This window comes from Triplophysa rosa, linkage group LG9, assembly GCF_024868665.1.
Source record: "Triplophysa rosa linkage group LG9, Trosa_1v2, whole genome shotgun sequence".
In the NCBI taxonomy this organism is placed as follows: Eukaryota; Metazoa; Chordata; class Actinopteri; order Cypriniformes; family Nemacheilidae; genus Triplophysa; species Triplophysa rosa.
Genome location: NC_079898.1, coordinates 10905101 through 10926009, shown reverse-complemented (window position 1 = coordinate 10926009; position 20909 = coordinate 10905101). Strand labels below are relative to the sequence as shown.

Genomic DNA, 20909 nt, shown 5'->3' with positions numbered 1-20909 from the left:
CAGACAAAAATGAGATCACTATTTAGTTTAGTAAAAAAGGCTGATTTTTTTCTGGTGGAAAGTAGCAACGGATGGCAGCAATACAAAAAATGTTAAGACTACCATGACTGTTAAAGTTTAAAATATTTCATGATTTTGGTATTATTATTATTTATTATTATTGTTTAAGATACATTGTTTACTACATAAACAAACTAGTTGTACAGAAATGTTTAAATCTTAATTATCGAAAATATTCTCAGTGGTCTTTTAAAGAAAGATCAAAACGTGGATTTAATACAATAGCAAAGCTCTTAGCCTATACTTTGCATATCTTCTGCGCCTATTGAATCTTTACGGTTCAAATTTTAGTACAGTTGACCTATGTGACTTTTATAAAAAATATATGAGTTTGCAAAATAAGTAAGAAAAAAATGTAACATTATGCTACAGTGCAAGTTGCAACAAAACCTAGTGTTACTATTAGGGTAGCGTATTGCTCAAAGAAATCTGAGAAATTTAAAAATATAATAACGAAAAGTTAAAAAGCAAACATTTTTGCACCAGCCTTTAACGAAAACCTGGACAAGACTGTAGATTGCTTAATAGGTCTGAAGGCGTACTGTTGGAAATGTGACAAGGAAAACTGTTTTTGATTATTCACTGTGTAGGAATTGACCTGTTGGCGGCAGCTGTATTGAAGTGAATGATCAAACTAATGGAGTTCATTATCTGACCCAAATGAATGTAAGACCCGCCCACCGCTGAGCTACATGCGCTAAGGGCTTGCATCCAATGAGTGCAAGTCTAACACGACACTGTGTGGCGTCCCTCAAATCCATATCCAGGGTCTTGAGTCTCTATTGTCACAATTCTTTCATGAATTGTGGACGCGTCGGGATCGATGGATTACACTTCAACTGGTCAAAGTAGGGAATATTAATAATAAGCTTATTTCTGACTGCAATAGCCTACAATGTCTGTCTAAATTGCTCTGCTACTGACAGTAATCACAAAAAGGAGTTTTGAAAGGAGGTTAAGGTACCTTATCTGTTGGACTGAACTCGCAACCGTCACGGACAATGTTCTCGTCAACAGGAAAGCGTTGTTTTACAATTGAATCTTTGGTGGGGAAGGAAATCCCCTTAACACCAGAAGACCCGATTCGTCCTACCGCCCTAAGCTACACAGCGCCCGTTGACAGTTTTCTTAACGGCTATCAAAGCCCCGCAGGCCGTGCGCTCTACCCAAACCCCGAATTGGTGTTTTCGGAGACTGTGAACCATGCGCCTCTGAGCATGCACCCACATCAGCTCGGCAGCACACACCTCCAGCACCCGCACTTCTTTGGCACGCAGCATCGTGAACCGCTAAATTTCTACCCATGGGTCTTAAGGAACAGATTTTTTGGCCATCGGTTTCAAGGTATGTTCCATGATATCTCATCTAATTTGATCTGACAGAAATAAAGTATACATGCGCTACGTATAGGCTATTTATTTTCACAAAACTATGATCTTGTTTATGCTAAATCAACTGCATGACAGCCTTTCTTTCTGTTGTATAAAACTGAAGTGTATATTTAAGCATTGCCCGGGGTGAGAAAAGGATGTTGTGTGTCTCAACATATACATTCAAAAATGCTTGCCTCCGGCTATAAGCTACTTAGCACTGTGGAGCGGGATAACACTGATAGTTGGAGTTTTGTGTTGGACGCTATAAAGCCAGATAAGGTTCAGATGAAAATCGCAGATTGCTCTTGCTCTGCTCATGTCTTGGGGCACTACTTAAATGCATACACACCGACTTAAAATATAGGCATACTGTCCACGCACAACAGCATTTAATGTCAATCCTCTATAAAGAGAAAACTACTTTCTTCTGATAAAAGTACACAGCAAAATCGCCAGTGTTAAAAAAAGTCAAATGAACACTCATAGTGTATACATAATTCACACTCTCATAGTGTGGATTATATATACACTGTGAGAGTTCATTTGACATTTTTTAACACTGGCGATTTTGCTGTGTAATAACTAAATCTTGAATTTAAGCTTTTCAGCTGTTACAGGCCGTCTGCTTCAAACGTTAAAAATAAGTTTTTAATTCAGCTTTTCTATACAGTTTGTGAGAATTAATTACCATCAAACTACTGCCAAGTAACGTAGCGTTATAAAGCTATATTTTCCCGAGTGTTAATCGCGACCTACTTGACATTTTCTTAATTAATTGGGCTACTCTGATTTGTATTGTAAGAAAAATTGAATTACCACTGCCACCCTTATCAGTGTCACAACAACGAGAGAGCTAATGACAGATGAGGAATCTGCTCTGATGATGAACTCGTTACATCATCTGTATCGGTTTCATTTGCGTTGGTCCTTCAATAAAATGTCCTGTAGTAAAAGCAATGCAAGTGAGCAAATAAAACCTTTAAAATGCCCAGCAACGCATATTTAAAGATCTATAACTTGCCATATGTCCATCACAAGTTAAAAGATCAGTATTGCTAATTATGACTTGTTTGGTGAAAGTTAACAACATTTAAAATCGACGAATCATATTTTAGAGTAGCCTACTTCAGATCTTCATTGTTTTATCCGTTCATTTTGTCAGGTTAAAGTTTAAGTAGCCTGCAGATATGCGTCATGAAACTAACAAACTTAATATGACATCAATTAAAACAATCAAGGTCAGCATGGCATGCGCCTCGAGCTAACAAATGGATTATTACAATGGATTTGTTCATAATAAACATTATTTTTATTAGATTTGCAACATATTTTATCTATTTATCGTCAATTCTTTAACCGGTCACAAATAAATCACTAAACATAATAATAAAGATTAGAATAATAAAATAGCAGTTTATTTTCTGCTGTCTGGAGTTTCGTTTCAAGTCTGTGTAGGTTCATAACTTCAGAAGCGCCAAAAACTGTTTAGTGGAAATGTCTTTTAGCCTACTTAAAACGCAGAAATAGTAACATAACATTATTTCAACAATTAAATTAATTATAGTTTACAAATATATTATTAAGGGTAAAAACCTCATATTCTAACATTCTAGGTTTCTCATGGTTGTACGTGTTTAATCCGTCCATGCGCTCGTTTTAAATCTATCCAAACCAAAAGAGATCGTATGGACTTTTCTTTGCTGTAGCCTATATCATTATTTTTGTTATTATTTACACAATGTTGTTAGAAGGATTATTATTGTTGTTTATTTCAGGTAACGATGTGTCACAGGATACGCTGTTACTGCATGGGCCTTTTGCGAGGAAGCCCAAGCGCATCCGCACCGCGTTCTCGCCCTCTCAGCTACTGCTTCTGGAGAGAGCCTTCGACAAGAACCATTATGTTGTTGGAGCAGAACGGAAACAGCTCGCTAACAGCCTCAGTCTATCTGAGACTCAGGTAAACATGAATCTCATTCTGTTAGAAATGTTGTTATAAAGCCATACTGTCCCCATGCTCTCAAAAAATAGTGTTTAACAAATCAAAGTAAAATTTTATTGAGTTAATTATTTATCATTTAATGTTAACATTTAATATTTATTAAAACAATATCACAGTTTAACAGACACGTTATTTAATCTGCCATATGATGAAAAATATAAAAGACAAAAGGCTAAAAATTTGAGATAATCGCTTAAAATGCCGTAGAACTCAATAAAAAAGGTAATATTTTTAAAACACATAATTAGAGCAGAGACACACACTTCTGAAATTTAATTAACGCATTTGTGATCTTTCGTATGCGCTTTCACAATATTTTGCTCGTAATATGAATTGTATAACACTATGCTACTCCGCAGTTGGTGCATGCCACCTAATAGGTCCGATTAGGCTATCCTTTACGTATGTTTACGCATCCTGCACTAGTAGTAAAGTTGTTATAAATTATCCATTGAGTGTCTCTCTAAAAAATACAGTTTCCAACTGTTAGGCTTCCAACCAAGGGAGAACAAGTACAGCATCTCTGGACATGACAGTAATAATTGTAACCAAGTTTTAGACTAGAAAATGACAATTAACGAGTACACTGTTTAAGTTGATTTAAAAGCGCGATTTATTATTTAAAAACTCAATTTTTATTTTATAGTAATATTCCCAAAACACTCTGAATGTTGAATGACACTTACAATAGAAAAATATTATTCGAGTCTTTCAAAGTTTTCTTGAAAGATTTTAAGAGTTCAGCTTGAATGAGCATATACGATGCAAAATGAAAGTGGCGATGTAAAAGTCACATTTAGGAGAAATAATATGAAAATAGTTAGATTTTAATTGTTTTGCATCTTATTAGGGTAACTGAATAAACTAAATTTCTTCAAACATTAAACATTTTAATTAAATTACTTAACATTCGAAAGTTTTTAAATAATATATATGTTATATTTATAATGCGAATAATATAGACATTGACTAGAAAAAGAGGATATCCCTGTCCCGAGACAGAATATCGCTATAACTTTCGATATCCTCTTATCTTTATCTTTATATATTTATTTATTTATTTATTTATTTAGCTTTAAGGAAAATAACATGTTTATTAGTGAAAATAACGTTTCACATTTGTGGACATTTTTCCTTGCTTATGCATACCTGTCAGCTGTGCAATGCTTATGTTTCGCTAAAGACAAAATAAATAAAATGTTATTTGTGACGGTAAATTCAGACACTTTAAATGTAGCCGTAAATTATCCGAAAAAAATGCTGTTCAATAATTGTTTTTGGATGATCTGGGGATGTTTGGTGTAATACCATTAAAATGAAACCGTTTATAAGACCACAGCAAAATTTGCTTGTTTTAGGACACTTAAATGTATTCTGCTGAACATGGTCTTGCACGTGAACATTTGTCGTTTTAAATTTGGTTTGATAAAAAACGAATGGTTTTTAATAACCGTGTTGCTAAATCCAAATTATTTGTGTATATGACCAACTCTTTCATATTACTCATGAATATCTTATGATTGACCCTCAGGTGAAGGTGTGGTTCCAGAACCGCAGGACCAAATATAAGCGACAGAAACTAGAGGAAGAAGGTCCAGAATGCACACAGAAGAAGAAGGGAAACCACCACATTAACCGCTGGAGGATCGCCACCAAACAGAACGGATCTGAGGACATAGATGTGATGTCTGAAGCCTGAAATGAACATAGACACTGTCCAAACGAACACACAAGACCAAGAAAAGCACTATTTATTTAATGTAATTAATCATATTTCAGATTGTAACACTAACTGCAAAGGACATGAACACGTGGGTGTGTGTATGTGTGTAATCTATTCTATTTTGAGGACTTTATCAATAGTTAAAATACCTCTGCTGTCATGAACAGGATATATCTCCTGTCAGCTTATCCATCTATTAATCTGTTTTTCTGTCTCTTCTTTTGGAAAATAAATTGTACTTGAAAACTGTAAAGAAAATTGAACTTTAAAAGAGACTGACCCAAAATCAACATTATTTATGATTGATTTTTGTTGCATCTTCACACAGCCATTTAGAAATCTTTTTGTTTGAATAGATATTCATTTGAACATTTTAAGACTCCTAAAGACATACAGGTGGAATTGGGAGCAGTTATTAAAATTATTTAAAACTTTTACTGTACAAACCTTATAATGTAAATGATGTGAGGAATCAGTTTATCTGCCAGTTTTAACATGAGCTATCCTGTACCCACACTAGAGCAAGTGTGTGTGTTTATGTGTCTGTGTAAATAATGTTGCCTGTACCTTAAGGAGTGGGAATTGGTGTTAAGAGATTGGTGCTGAAAATCTGGAGTGTCTGAGGGTCTGTGTGTGCGTGTGTGTGTGTGTGTGTGTGTGTGTGTGTGTGTGTGTGTGTGAGCATCATTCAGTAAGTGGTATATATAGGCTGATGTGAGGGATTTTTGTTAACATTTATTCAGAGTCATAAACTAAAATGAATGTTTGCCAATTAACACATTAGCTTCTTTATAGTGTTTAATTCACCAAAATACATTTTCTAGAAAAAGTGATCAAAAATGTCCATAACGAATAAAGATGTTTCAGAGACAATGCTTTTTGGTAACTCACCTTATTATCAACAAAACTCACAAAATAACTGTCCATTTTTTTCTCATATGTTAAAAAAACGTTACCCCCCTTTTAAAATGTTTGCGCACATTCTCAGACAAAAGGCAATTTTCCTCTCATCTCACCTTGCTAACTTCCTGTCATTAGAAATAGAGGCAGATTGTGTTAAACGAACCGACGGGTGACCTTCCACCTTAAATCTGACCCCACGCCTGCAGTGTGTGAAAGTGAAACGCACAACAGATGACACCTGAGCACTGTCGAGTGCGGCAAGAGTGTATTGAGACAGAGAGTGAAAAAAAACGTTGTTTTGGTGCGTTTGTTTTGAGGCTATCGGATATCCAATCCTGTGTGCAGGTGCACACATCACATCCTCTGTGCTTTGCATCACACATTCCGTGCATTCCCAAAGAGCTCTTGGAAAAAGAGATCGAGAATACGACGGGGGTTTGTTGGAGCATGCGAAACAGGAAGAAGTGCAAACATACGTATCATTTCGTGAGATTATCCAAACTGTAGTTGGACTTTTAAAGCACAATGGATTAATGGAGCATCACAGAACCTGTAGTAGCTAAATAAAAGCTTGTTGGTGTAGAGTGCCGCTCTATAGTGGAACATGCTTGCCTGCTGTGAGAGGTACGTCGTTGTATCCTCTAGGTTAACAAACTAATCTCTCCAAACACTTTCACAAGCCATTTTTCCTTACAGTGGAAAGTGTGGAGAGACATTTCAATACGACTGATGAACAACATAATGAACAAAATATATTTTGAAAAATGATTGCACATACGACTGTCATTACAAGTCCCGGAGTGCAATTTAATTACTCCTCAAACCATGACAAAATTGTCAACACTGTGGTTCAGTGCATTGTGCGTGTGTTTGCTACACATGAAACGCTGTTTCGAGAATACAGGTTCGACTCCAACAATGAATGCATGAGTAAATCCCACATAAAAACAATTGATCTTTATTTCAAAATGAAGGCAAAACCGAAAGCAAACAATCAGCACTAAAGCTATCATCCTTAACCTAACATGTGCGTTGTGCAACTGTGTAAATGAGAGCATTTGTAAGGCGGTCCTATGGTTAATGATTCGACATGCGGCTTCATGTCATGTCTCTCCTCACTGCCAACTGTGATCTGTTCCCGTGACAACCAGGTAGAAAAACACACAGGTCTATTCTAGTGATGGATCTAATGATAAAATAAAAGTTTACAGGAATCTTTTGTTAGCCTCGCCAAAGGAACTCAAACATAACAAAATGTAAGCAGAGATTGAATCATTTAATGATAAAAAAACAAACGGATGGTAAAAGATGAAAGTAAACCGGGGATTGAAGTCTTGTGTACAATGCGTTTCTATTCATTAACTATAAATGTGTCATTAACTATAACATTAACTTTAACTGTGGATTTGTATTCTTCAACAAAGAAAAAAGCACCAGTATATTTATTTGTTTTATAGCTTGTGGTGTATTTCTTTGAAATAAACAGTTTGGTTTAATATTATATACTGTAGTTGAAAAATAATACCATTTAATGTGATGTTTTGTTATGGGAAAAGGAAATGCAATTAAATTAAACTGAGAAGCAATTATATACAAATTTAAGTGTCCAAATACTTTGCAACAGTACACTTGCACTTCTGATAAAAATGTCTTAAATTTCAACTTCTTTTCTAAATAAAATCTTTAAATGCTAACTCTATTGATAATACTTTTTAAAAATTTTAATTAGTTTCTTGTTAAAATGGTTTAATATCTTGCAACTGAGTCTGAGACCAGACATGGAAAAGCAGACTATTTTAGTGTAATGTAATTTCAAGTAATGTAGTGGAAAAATTCTATCAAAGCACCGTTTCAGTTTAAGGCTAATAATTGTGGCTTTGTAGGAGGCAAATGGGGTTACTTATTCAGTACATCACAGTCATATTAAAAATAATCAGATTGTTCATTGCTATAAATATCCTGAAATCCAACAGTGTAATTTACCACTTCCATGTTCAAGTGCAGGAAAAGAGAATGACTAGCACTAGTGTGAGTCTGTCTCTGTGTGTGGCTGAGAGAGATTCACATTCACATGCAGCATGAACAATCTACGTTTACATTTATGCATTTGCAGACGCTTTTATCCAAAGTGACTTACATTGCACTGTATTATACATTTGTTTCTGACTGTGTGCAATCCCCTGGGATCTAGTGGCATGTAATAATCCAAACATTAATTCTACAAACACTGGAATTACTGTGCATCAAATGTTGCAACAACAAAGTTTTTTTCTTTCCGTTTTCATTTGAGTTTGGCCGTGAGGGGTTAAGGCATTAGTTGCCAGGTGTCAAGTTGGTAATTTGGATTGGTTAAAGCCCCTTGTTGTAGGTGAGGATCTTGCACTCCGTTGTAGCAGAGATCTCTGGCTCTAGTTCAGACACATGAATCTAAAAGAAATAAAAAACAAGTGCAATTTAAATGTACATGTACATAATCATACAAATTATCTGTCAGAGCCATAAAAGGTTGCTTTTACCAAGCACACTATGCAGCTTTATTCTAATAATATGTAAATATACATATTATGACATTTCATTTGATTTGTGCTAAATCAGTGATAAACAGTTAAAGTATTTAAACAAATAAAATAAAAAACAATATAAGCAATAGTGAAATTAAGGTTGTGCTGCAGCGTAGTAAACAAGCTCTGTTTTGGTTAGGTTTTTCTTGCAATGATATTAGGATGCAGATCGTCTGGCTACAGTGAGACAACCACTCACAGCAATCATTAAGTCATTAAGATGTTTAAAATGTTTAATCAAATCAGAATTTAAAGTGTGCCATGTCTTTCCTGCCTCGAGCATTTTTCACAGTCAAAACTGACACTTCAACCATCATAAAAAGCTAAAATGAAGCAGTGAACACTGGTAAATATCCAAGCCAGGGCCAAAACTTGCAATATTTTGCTCAGAAACAGATGGCAGCAAGTGTGTGAGTGTGTGAGGCAGAATCTGAAACAGACATCCTGTGGGGTGTGAAAAGGTGGGGGGGACAGGAGTGGAGTTTTTTGGGAGCGTTCGTCTGGAACCATCGGAAAAGTGTAAAGAGGGAGCGAGGGAGTGAGATGGGAAGAGGAGGGGAGGGGTGGGAGTGGAATAGATGTAGTTGGCAGCACATATGTCTGCAGTTCAGCAACCATATGGATGAACAGCTTAATAAACACCATTTTAAACCATAACCATCTTCATGACAGACAAAGAGAGGCAGAGAGAAAGCTAGAGTCTAAGCATGCGTGCGTACACTCACCTGACTATTTTGAGGGAACAAACTTATGGCAACGGGCAGTGCCGCGCCGAACGCGGAAAGACACACCATGCTGTGAACGGGCAGCACGAGACGAGGGTGCTTCTGAAGCAGGGGGAGCCTGACATACAAACACACACACAAAAATGCATACGTTATTGGCAGGACACGTGATTATTATCAAATAGGACGGTTGCCGCGTTCTCTCTGCCGCGTGCGATTGCTCTCTGACACCTCCCTCTCTGGCCGCAGTACGCGTGGGGGGTTGTGGGATAGCGTGCTCGGCAGGAGCCCTCCAGAGCAGTCCTGCTTTAATGAAGGCAGCGGCTGCTTAATGATGACTTCATCAACACATACGCATGATGAGCTTTAATTGGCCACCAAGAATTTCTACCTCTCTCTGTGTATGTTTGTGGAGAAAAGGAGAGAAAGATTAAAGGAGGAAAGAGAGAAGCATGTTAAAGACCTTTTGACATGACCATCTACTGCTCTAAATAATCGTCACGTTCATCCGTCACTCTTCAGTGAAGAGAAAGAGAGAGAGAGAGAGAGAGGGGAAGATGAAAGCTGAAGTGAAGATATGTACAGTGTTTGGTGCAGAAATAAGAGGCTGTGTTCAATTCCTGTAAAACACTGTCACTGTTAGCAATGTACACTTGTACAGTGGTATGAAGGCATGATTGAATTTAAAGTTCAAACGTGTCATGTCCTATCTACTAAAACGCCTTCATCTGGTGGGTTTTTGAAAGCAGCAAACTGCCCACGCTGCAAAAATGTTGTCAGTTTTCCAACACAATCCATTCAACACCCTTAAAACAAGGTATTCACATGAGAAGCAATTGCTCACGTTGGACTATGTTTTGAACCCGGTACCATCATTGTTTATGATGTTTGATATGTACAGTATATTGTGTTATGTCTTGTATTTTTTTCTGTGTTACTTGTGTTTATGTTGTTATTTGTAAAGCGCTTTGAGCTCTGGAAAAGCGCTATATAAATTGAGCTTATTATTATTATTATTATTATTAAAGGTTCAGTGTGTACATTTTTGGAGGATCTATTCTATTGACAGAAATGCAATATAATATACTTAACTATGTGTTCAGATGTGTATAAAGACCTTACATAATGAAGTTCTTATAATCTTAGAATGAACTACTTCTATCTAGATACACAGCGGGTCCTCTTACATGGAATTCACCCTGTTGTTTATACAGTAGCCCTAAACGGACAAACTGCTCTAAAGAGCCTGTTTTGAAAATACTTCATCTCCTTCGGAAAAGAAGTGAAAACGCGACAACATCTTAGTTCTGTATCAGCCACCGTAGTGCTACAAAAGGGAGGGGGGTGCAGTGGAGTGGGCCATTGGTTGCAATTTGTAACCTCACCACTAGATGCCGCTAAATTTCATACACCGGACCTTTAACAAAGTTTAATAAATGCTTAAAAAAACATTGCTCATTGTTAGTCCACGTTAGTTAATGCATTTAATAATGTTAACAAAAACAACCTTATTGTAAAGGGTTAACTTTTTACCCCACAGGCAAAAGATTTTTTGTTGTTAAAAATGTTGTTAGATTTCTCTAATAGCAAGACATAGTAAATATGTATGGTTTAAATGGCATATATTGTATTTAAAACAAGACAAAAACAGAGTCAGAAAATGTATTTTTGCAATACCAATAGTGTACAATATCCCTCCATTCCATGCATGAAGTTCGATGGTTGTTGAAAATCATAGTACTTATAAACTGGCTTAACAGAATTTTTTGTTTTGTTTACTTTTATATCCACAAATATCCACTTGGTGACATCTAAAGTTTACTTGAATTTCTTCTAGATCACTAGACGCGATGGCACGGTGCTTATAAACCTGTCTGAAACAATAATGCTGCTTGTTAAGTGAGAGAGATTGACTGAGAAGCAAGGCAGCTGCTTTAAGACACAGCCGGAGAAACAGGTGAAAGGTTTAAACAGCACACATCTATCACACAGACTCCTCTCAGCGCTCTAATTAATCAAGGATCTCTGTGTCGCTCAGCCCCACCCTCAAAGCACTGACCCACCTGCACCCTCTCTTCCTGCTCCATTGAGAGCCAGTGAGGGTGAGCTGACAGTCAGCATAGCAGAGGACAACTCACCATGTACTCCAGCTAACACACACAAACACACCTGCAAATCTGAGCAGAAAGAATCTGGGGAGGCTTTCACACAGTCGTAAAAATTTGTCATAAAAAAGTCTAATTCATTTATTGAAGTCCCAAAGATTACCAATGAAAATCATTTAAAAAAATTACTCATTTAATAAAAATATTTATTTTTAAATACATGAGCCAAACAATAAGTGAAAGTTTTTCAATTTATTACTATTTGGAAAACTAATAAATGTAAGCGCTCAATCTGGCATGAAATCAATACATTTGTGCAAAATCTTGTCATCCCAATCTAGAATTGTAAACAGAAGAAAGTAGATCTGTCCTTATGAACGAATAAACAACAAAACCACTTTAATTATTACTAATTTTGCAAATTTAAAAAGTGGCCTCTTAAACTTGAACCTCAACTTACATTAACGACCAACCACAAATAAAGCCCACACATAAACCTTTGAACACAAACTATAAAAAATAATATGGTACAAATCTCATAAAAGCTAGCATTGGTTAGAGAGGATGTGTGATTTCAGAACACCAGAACTTTAGCCCACTCAAACAAACATATTCAGCTGATATTAAAAACATGTTCCGCTGTTAGTTTTTACTAAAAGTACATTCTTGGCATAAACTGAAATTCACCATATTTTAATACCTGATATTTTCAACAAGGTAAAGGTGGTTACTTCCCCCACACCAAGACAGGAATAAATACAGACGTCTAATCTGTGTATATATCACTAATCACTGATCTACAACAGACCTGGACATTCAGAAATTAATTTACGGGTGAGAAAGCATGCTCTTATGAGAGCACAAACTGCATACTAACAGTGTTTAGTAGTCAGGGAGATCATTTTACTCACCTCTCCAGTATGGCCATTACAATAGGCGGCAGCAGGAGGATAGGCATGGGCAGCACAACACGTGTCAGGGCCGTCTCCATCAAAGCCTGGACAAAAACAGACAATGAAAAAACTTTCAGAGGGCATAACTTAACACAGCAAAACAATTACCTTTCATCCTAAACAAACAAATGTATAACCAGAGCTCACTCACATGCCTGGCAGCCAGTTTTGATGTGCCCACCACATTGCCTTTGTCGTCGAGGACACTGATGCCCTCTGACAGCTCAGTGTGCCGCATCAGCAGAACATTACATACGTTGGCACTTGCTACATGAAGAGAGGACTTCAGTTAGAGAGCAGAACTTTGATGGCCAACTTTTCAGCAACCAGTGTTCATGATTAGGGAATCATATGAATGTGTTGTTGTTGTTTAGGCTGTTATTACTCCATTCCTTCTGACCCATGAATAAAACCAACCACTGTCAACAGCGAAAGAAGAATCAAGGTCTTGCACACTATTTACTATAACTGTGTGTTCACACCAAACGAGAAGCATCACGTTCCTCGCTCTATATTACTCGCAGGATTATTTGTTTTTCGCATCACTCGCGCGAATATAAACCTCACGCAACAGGGAACATTTTCGTGCATCTTCACACCATAGTAGTCAATAAACGGTTTTATCGGAAGCATGCACCTGGCCTGAAGTTAACTTCTGGTCTGTGTTTGTTGATCGGTCTGGCTAGTGGCTAATACTAAAACTATTGATATTTTATTTAATTTATATCAATATGAATTATTATATAAAATAAAGATTTTTTTTCATTTTATTGCATGTTATTTTATTAAATAAACAATTTGTTGAATGGGTTGTATATAGTATAAGTAACATTTAAGTTTAACCAAGTAACGGTTCTTCTGCTGGTAACCCAAAATAACTACTACACAGTAAAATCGCGTGGACTCTCAAAGCGTGGATTATATAAACACTGTGAGTGTTAATTTGACCTTTTTTAACACTGGCAATTTTGCAGTGTATAGTCAATGGTGCCCCTGAACTGTTTGTTTTCCCACAATCTTCAAAATATCTTCTTTTGTGTTCAACAGATTTTTACAGGTTTGGAACAATTTGAGGTTGTGTAAGTGGTGACAGAATTGTCATTTTTGAGTGAAATATCCTTTTAAAGTCATACTAAAATACACCAGCTCTGACCCAAATTGGCTCTGTTGCTTTTGTGTAAATGCAATGCAAGTTAGGCTTCAAAATGTCATTTTTAAAGCAATTTTCTTTTTTTTTCTGCAACTGCACTTCCTGTGTAAATGCATTTGTGCTCCCTGTGCAGCAATGAAGAGTCTGTGGTGTTAATGCATCTTTTGTGACACCTTTGCAGTGTACAGATGTAGCTATAGAACTAACCGAACAAAATAGATTACTTAGTAATGTTGAAATAAAAACTAAGATAATGAGGAAAAGTGCGTAGTTTACTTTGGTCATGTCATAGGGCACACATAAAATGCAATAGGTAAAATTAATAGAATAATGATTTACTTCCAGTCATTTTCATCTGTGGCATGTGGTGAGATTGGTGTGGGTGGGTGTGTGAGAGAGAGAGAGAGAGAGAGAGAGAGAGAAAAAAACTGAGAGAGAAATGAAGAGAGAGCCTGAAGCATTTTTAATTTACAGGCCTTGTGTTGTGAGTTATCAGTGTTGTGGGGCTGAGTTAATTGGCTGAGTAAATAGCAATTCACCTCTGAGGGGTTCAGACCCAGGCCAATTAACCACAAGCACACACACACACACACAATCAAAACTGGAGAACAAAGAAACGTAGCACACACATACCACATTTTACATGTCAAGGGGGTCCTGCTTTAGGTCATCCATAACACAAACATCTCTTAAGTTATATTAAAAATGAAATGTGTAAGGTCGAGAAACCTAGAGGATGACTTCATACTGTAAAAATACATCAACAAATACTAATATTTCATCTCCGCATTTTACTCTGACTGCGTACTTTGAGGGCGCTTACAGACGGTGAAAGTACAAATGAAATCAAAGCCAAAATTTCAAATACTCCATCTCCGTTGTGTTCCATTAGGCGAGTTTAATTACCATTTACAACTGAACACAGAAAAACAAAAACAATATGGCGGTCTGGAGACGGCAAACCTGGCGCTAACACGGAGAGCACTTTAGGCCTAATTAACCAATTAGAGAGCGGCAGCCGAGAGTTAACAAGGTCCCGTCACCCCAGCCCAGAGAGGTGAGGGGGGAACCTGCTGATTTAATTAAAGGGGTGAGGTGTGGGGACGAAAACAATTTAATTACAGCCAACTATCCCCAAGGCATTGTGGGACAGTCTCTCTTGGCCCCTCTGGACCTGTTTGAGCCTCAGAACGCTAATGGAACACTGAGATAACATTTCAACAGCATCCCCCTCTGACATCGGGATCAGTCAAAACACGAAACGTGAAAAACAACAATAAAACAAAACGCTTAACGTGCATTCGGGGTTTAATGGAAGCATGAACAACCGCTCATTTAAAAATTAAGTGTCGTCGCCAATGTGAAGACATGGGCTTTGAGGCAGCAGACTGGCTTGATCTGTGCGCATTAATTAATGTCGTGCATAACAGGCTCATTTTATGCTTTATAATCAGCAGTTTAGCAAGAGCACATGACACGTGAGGAAGTAATGGGGTGATTTTTGTCGTAAAGATGACGGGGCAGATTAAGTGTTTTGTGACAGTAAATAACGTTCACTTCCGACGGACACACGCAAAACGAGGTTCTCGCTCATGTGCACGTACCGACAGCAGGGAAGGGGATGAACCTCTGGACCAGGAGTCTCGTGGTTGGACTGAAATGCTCGGCTCTCTTAATAAGAATATTTAGCCCCACCTATGTGAACAAACATGCAATATCATTTAAAGTGAAATGCAAGTCATCGTCTAATTTATAAACACTATTTTTTATATTGGGGTTTTAAATTGCGACATTTATAAACATGGTTCCATTCCCAATGAAACAATGCTGTTTTAATTTGACGTGACAAATCCACCACATTAGGTCAAAGTCATTCTGGTAACACAACATATTTGTTTTGATAGGGATTTTAAAGACATGATTTTTTATTCCCTGTGGACTCCATGACAGGTCAAGACAGGCTAAGTTGTTTCTCATCTCGCCTTATGAGTCTCTGGTCATCTTTACCCGCTCCTGTCTAACAAACATCTGAGAACCTAACCCATTCACATCCCTTCCCCTCCCGGCAGGGGTCTTCAGAGGGTCTAGTTTTAATTAGTTCCCCCTCCCATATTTCTCACAGGCATGGGGCCATTTGTAGTTGTCATCACCATGGTTCTGCTTGTCATGCCCCTGGGCATCAAACTGCCACCCAGCAGGGCAGCTAATTGGCTCTGGAGAACACAGGGGGCGTGACTAGTAGGATATGCAATTCAGCAAACTGAAATACATAGGGCTTTCTGTCTGTGTGTGATACTATCCGGCTCTATCAGTTTGCTTATCAAATTCACATAATACCAGAAAAGTAATGAATAATATTTTTCTATGCTGGTCTGATATATATATATACCCTTCAAAATGGGGATTGAAAGAAAGGGATTAAAAAACAATTCTCGCTATCTGTCAAATCACATACCTAATAGAGTTTTGGTTATGTGTGAACTCACTGCAATAGTAACTGCACTGCTGACTGCACCCAGGTATCCCTGGAAAAACTTGGACATTGGTGCAGGCTGAAAATATAAAATTAGAACAGTGTTAGCGTTCATCTTTTTGCATTTGTTAATTTAAACTATAAGTAAATCTTAATCATGTCATGGCCCTACCCTAGTTGCATTGCGATTGCAGTAGTTGACACAGGCGTTGTGACTCTGATTCAGCCACTGTGAGAAAGACAAGTTTACATGGTAGAAATAAGAGGATATTAACTCAGACAGTGAGCTTGAAAGGCTTGATATGCCATGTTGTATGCTGTACCTGCCAGAAGATGGTGGAAGCCAAAGTCTGATTGGGTAAAAGGAGGCCTACTACCTATAAATGAAGGTGACAGAGTTAACACAGACAGAGTTCAACGCAGAAAACGTTCTCGTGTTAAACAAAGTGGGGTAAAATGTGACAAACAAAACCCATGAAGAACAGAACTCGATCAAACCAGGTTTACCTTCTGGAGGCACATATGTGACCCTGGACCACAAAACCTTTCAAAAGGGTCGATTTTTCTAATTTCAATTTATACATCATCTGAAATAAATACGCTTGTTATTGATGTATGGTTTGTTAGGATAGGACGATATTTGGTCATGATACAACTATTTTAAAATCTGGAATCGGAGGGTGCATGCATAAAATCAAAACATTGAGAAAATCGTTCCATCAGAGACGCTGTAGCAGGCCGTTGCTAAGAAGAAACAGGTTTGTTTAAATGATCTCTATTGGGTTACCGCTGTAATGACGTTGTGAAGAGTAGATGAACCTGAAAGCAGAAATTCTAAGCTTTACATCGATACAAAACTTGAGTGGGTAATTCCTAAAGAGCGGGCAGCAGCGAGCGAGTTTGCCTTTTTTGTTTGCGATTTGGCTGCATCAACAAAAAAAAGTTTTGATATATTTACGGTAGGAATTGTACAAAATATCTTCATCTAACATGATCTTTACTTAATATCCTAATGATTTTTGGCATAAAAGATAATATTGACCCATACAATGTGTTGTTGGCTATTGCTACAAATATACCCGTGCAACCTATTACTTGTTTTGTAGTCCAGGGTCACATATTTAAAGGGATAGTTTACGCAAAAAATATTTTTTTCATTATTTACTCCCCTTCATGTCATTTAAACCTGTTTGACTTTCTTTCTTCTGCAGAACACAAAAGAAAATATTTTGAAGAATGCTGGTGACCAAACAATTTGTGACACTTCCATTGTATGGACACAAAACCACTGAGAAATTTCTCAAAATATCCTTTTTGTGTGTTCCACAGTAGAGGGAAAGTCATACAGGTTTGGAATGACATGAGGGTGAGTAAATAATGACAGAATGTTTATTTTTGTGAGAAGTATCCCTTTGAGTGTTTAACTATTAAACAGTGTGACACATGGAAACATTCAAACATGACTGTCTAGAGCACGTTTACATGGAACAACAATACAAAAACAGCATAGACTTACACAAGAAAGCGTATTGTGTGAATGGCCACTTAGACTTCAGAAAATAACTTGATTATTTGCACAATGCCATTATAATACCTACCACGGGTGTCCCAAAGGGCACAAAACCTAAAAAAAGAAAAGCACAGGCCAACATAAACAACACAAACTAGAAAAAGAACTATTAAGCCCTTGACTTGATAGTATAAAGATACTAATAATGCAATGTTGACATTTGAATACCGTGGATCAGATGTACATTAAATTTCATGTCTGGTTTAATAATCATTATTATAGATTCTCATATGATATTATGGATTTATTACTGACCTTTAACATTCATAAAATCCTCATTACACATAAAAAGACAGTATGGTTCAGAGTCAGCCATCATAATTGTCAGGCAGGATGGTCTCTCTATCTGTTCTCTCTTTAAATAGCCGTGTTAACAGAAGACTAAAATACTCCTATTTCTGAGTGGCCCAACAACACTTGCAGACAGCGGGGGGGGGAGAGGGTTTAATCAGAGCCCAGCTGAGTGTGACCTTTTCCCAACAGATTGGTCCAGCGAGACCCCCTGCCACCTACCTTCAGTCTCCAGAGCTGGTAACAAGCAGCAAACTACCTATCACCCGTGACACAGAAACATGTCGAAAACACACCCTTACCTGACATGCGAAAGGGCATGGGGATCTTCTCTCCTGTGTCTGGATGGATGATAGCCTAAGGACATAATGAATCGGCAGACAGGATGAAGAAGAGGAAACGAGAGAAAATAAGAGGTGAGAGCACTCTGATGGAAGTATTGCCATGCTGAGGTTATCCATACTTCCTTTCTCATTATACCGCTAATCGGAAGTACGGCATGTGAGGGTGTGTGTCACACTCTGCATGATGATGTTGAGTGATTTGAGAAGGTTCTTTCATCGGCATCTGTAAAAGGCTTTCAGCTGTTCACACTCACCTGTTTAACCTTCTGAGCATCCCAAAGCTATAGACACATGCAAAAAAAGGTGGTTAGCAAAGTTGCAAAGGCAAACTTCTTTAAATTCTGATTCAATTTTTGCCTTGTTTCGGCTGATGTTTGTTCCTCGACCTCCCTTACATTTCTATCGGCTACACACCAAACAAAATGTAGTTTTGATGAAGGACTCCTAACCTTACCTGCGCATTTGTCACACCTGGAGGCAAAGTTCCATTTCTGAACTGATCCAAGAGTTTTATACAATCACGTAAACGACTCTAAATTAAGAAACGAGAGAACTGAAGCATTCACAAATAGACCTGAGAGTTATTTGAGGCACTTCAGGAGAATTTCACCTACCTCTGACACAAAGAGCGTACGAGGGTCAATAACATCCAAGAAGTGTCTTAATCTCCCATAAAACATACCCTGACAATAAATAAATAAATTGCAATTAATACATCTTTGCCATGTTTGAATGTTTATAGTGTTCTAAGTTGCTCTGTTCTGTTCAAAGCGAACAGAATTCAATTAATTTCACTTTAATCGCTCATATATTACATTCATCTCATATGTTTGAACAAACACATTACTTTTAATAAAATGTATGCAAATCAATGTTAAAGAGCAAATTTAACATTTGGTGTTTTATTTATTGTTTTTGTGATTGTATCTTTTTGCCTATGCAATATAAAATGTACCCCTTTACAATTTAATGATTCCTAAAAATAATGAGACAAAGGATTTAGGGGCAGATTTGTGTGGAACAAGAAAAGCTCTTCCCAGATTAATAATCATGGTCATTAATCATATGTTCGCAATTTTCTTAAATTATTCAACAAATTGTTTTTGAGGTCCCAGAAACTTTCTCCAGCTGCTGATGCAGACTCTGACACGGGGCCAGAGCAGTTGTTTTCGCGCGCCAGGTGTGTCCGCCTCATTACGCGAGCGCGCTAACTGTAAACTCTTATCTGCAGAGCAAAAAAAATAATCCAACGCAATTAAAATGTTCAGATGTGTGTGAAAGACGGGAAAAACAAGATTTCCAATGCAGCAGACAACATATTCTCATCTAACAGACGGTCCTTTGCACATGTGACGGACGAAGCAATAACAGCAGATGCGAATCATCTGTATAGATAATGAATGAATAAATAAATTACCTCTCTAATACTTTTCCACTGAGGTGAAAGTTATTGAGTCACTAATACATATAAATGGTTTACATGTGTTTTACTGGATCTTCTAGTTTCCGCATGTTTCAGCGTTTTATTATTAGCCTATATTTCTTTATAAACGACTCTGTGTGAGCTGGATGTTGGAGTAGTTTTCATTACAACCAATACGATTCCCATTATAACCATTTAAATGTATGTGATAATATCTATTGTTTTTAACCCGGGTTGTGTTTGTGAAAAACCCATTTGTCTTTTTCACCAAGCAATCATTTTTGTAAATTCATTCTAAAATTTCAGTGACATCGTTACACCAACAGAGGTCTCTGTTAATGCGACTTCACCATAGAGCGAGTGAGGAGGACAGACGCGATAACAGCTGCACACGCATGCGTGGCTTACTTTTGATTTCACCAAGTAAAATAAATGGATTTGTTAATCTTTCTAAAACTACACAACTAAAACAACATGTTTAAAACGATCGACTGAAAGCTTGAAAAACACCCAGCTGCACAAAGCACGTTTGTAGACCATAAGTCATATATTCATATGCACCGTGTTCGGCTGTTGTTTACCTGATCAAACCGAGACTCGCCGAGTCTAAACGGAGGGTACTCGACCGGTTCAGTCATGGCAGGTAGTGCTATTCAATAAGGTTGTTTATCAGAGCTCTGAAAGGGATCTTGTTTCCTAGAGGGCTTGAGTCGTCATCCGTTTTGATGCATTTTGGGTAATGTCGTTTTCCTCCGGATCATAGTAGGCAAAATGTTTTATTCTCTCTAATGGATAAAAGCGTTTGCTAAATAAATACATGTTAAAATGTAATTCGTGTATTATAAATGGCCGATATGTTAATACAGATGTCGGATAGTCGAACTTTAGGAAAATCTTTCTTTTTTTTAAGCCTTTGTCTTTTGCATAGTTTAGTTTAGGTAATTACATTTATTACTGTATATGAAAATACATATTTTCCCTCATAACTGCAATGTGTCTCATCTAAAATATGGCCAAGCTTCTGATGTACAAAGCATGGCCTACAATAATAATATATCATATTAAATAAACAGTAGGCTAATTATTCTTGAATATACTTTATTTAAAAAAAATCTAAACTACATTTTTGTAGCAGTGTCCTAAGTATTATAATGAAATCTTGCTAGGCCTATGTTTAACGGATGATGTTTTAAAGGGGTAGTTCACCCCAAAAAAAATATTCTTGCATGATTTACTCACCATATGTCATTGCA

General features: G+C 37.2%; 2 protein-coding genes across 2 annotated transcripts; one reads left to right on the top strand and one right to left on the bottom strand.

Moving 5' to 3' along the window:
- Positions 1-790: 790 nt before the first annotated feature.
- On the top strand, positions 791-5998 carry emx1 (empty spiracles homeobox 1). Its single transcript, XM_057342521.1, has 3 exons — positions 791-1404; positions 3209-3393; positions 4967-5998. The coding sequence occupies exons 1-3, from the start codon at positions 1062-1064 to the stop codon at positions 5132-5134; spliced, it is 696 nt and encodes a 231-aa protein (XP_057198504.1). The 5' UTR covers positions 791-1061; the 3' UTR covers positions 5135-5998.
- A 1005-nt stretch (positions 5999-7003) lies between these two features.
- sfxn5a (sideroflexin 5a) lies at positions 7004-20365 on the bottom strand. The gene is made up of 14 exons (XM_057342827.1): positions 20238-20365; positions 18848-18916; positions 18688-18765; positions 18488-18514; positions 18192-18246; positions 17627-17652; positions 16352-16405; positions 16201-16257; positions 16042-16107; positions 15160-15250; positions 12557-12672; positions 12364-12449; positions 9348-9465; positions 7004-8488 (listed from the first exon to the last, which is right to left on the bottom strand). Exons 1-14 carry the CDS (start codon positions 20292-20294, stop codon positions 8411-8413), a joined length of 978 nt encoding a protein of 325 aa, XP_057198810.1. The 5' UTR covers positions 20295-20365; the 3' UTR covers positions 7004-8410.
- Between the last annotated feature and the right edge of the window lie 544 nt (positions 20366-20909).

Bases quoted from the DNA above. Each gene is read 5' to 3' on its own strand.
- emx1 (XM_057342521.1), top strand. From the start codon at position 1,062: ATGTTCTCGTCAACAGGAAAGCGTTGTTTTACAATTGAATCTTTGGTG. The intron at 1,405-3,208 runs GTATGTTCCATG...TGTTTATTTCAG, and splicing joins TTTTGGCCATCGGTTTCAAG to GTAACGATGTGTCACAGGAT. The intron at 3,394-4,966 runs GTAAACATGAAT...ATTGACCCTCAG, and splicing joins TCAGTCTATCTGAGACTCAG to GTGAAGGTGTGGTTCCAGAA.
- sfxn5a (XM_057342827.1), bottom strand. From the start codon at position 20,294: ATGACTGAACCGGTCGAGTACCCTCCGTTTAGACTCGGCGAGTCTCGG. The intron at 16,258-16,351 runs GTACAGCATACA...TCTTTCTCACAG, and splicing joins CTTCCACCATCTTCTGGCAG to TGGCTGAATCAGAGTCACAA. The intron at 8,489-9,347 runs GTGAGTGTACGC...TATTTCTTTTAG, and splicing joins TGTTCCCTCAAAATAGTCAG to ATTCATGTGTCTGAACTAGA.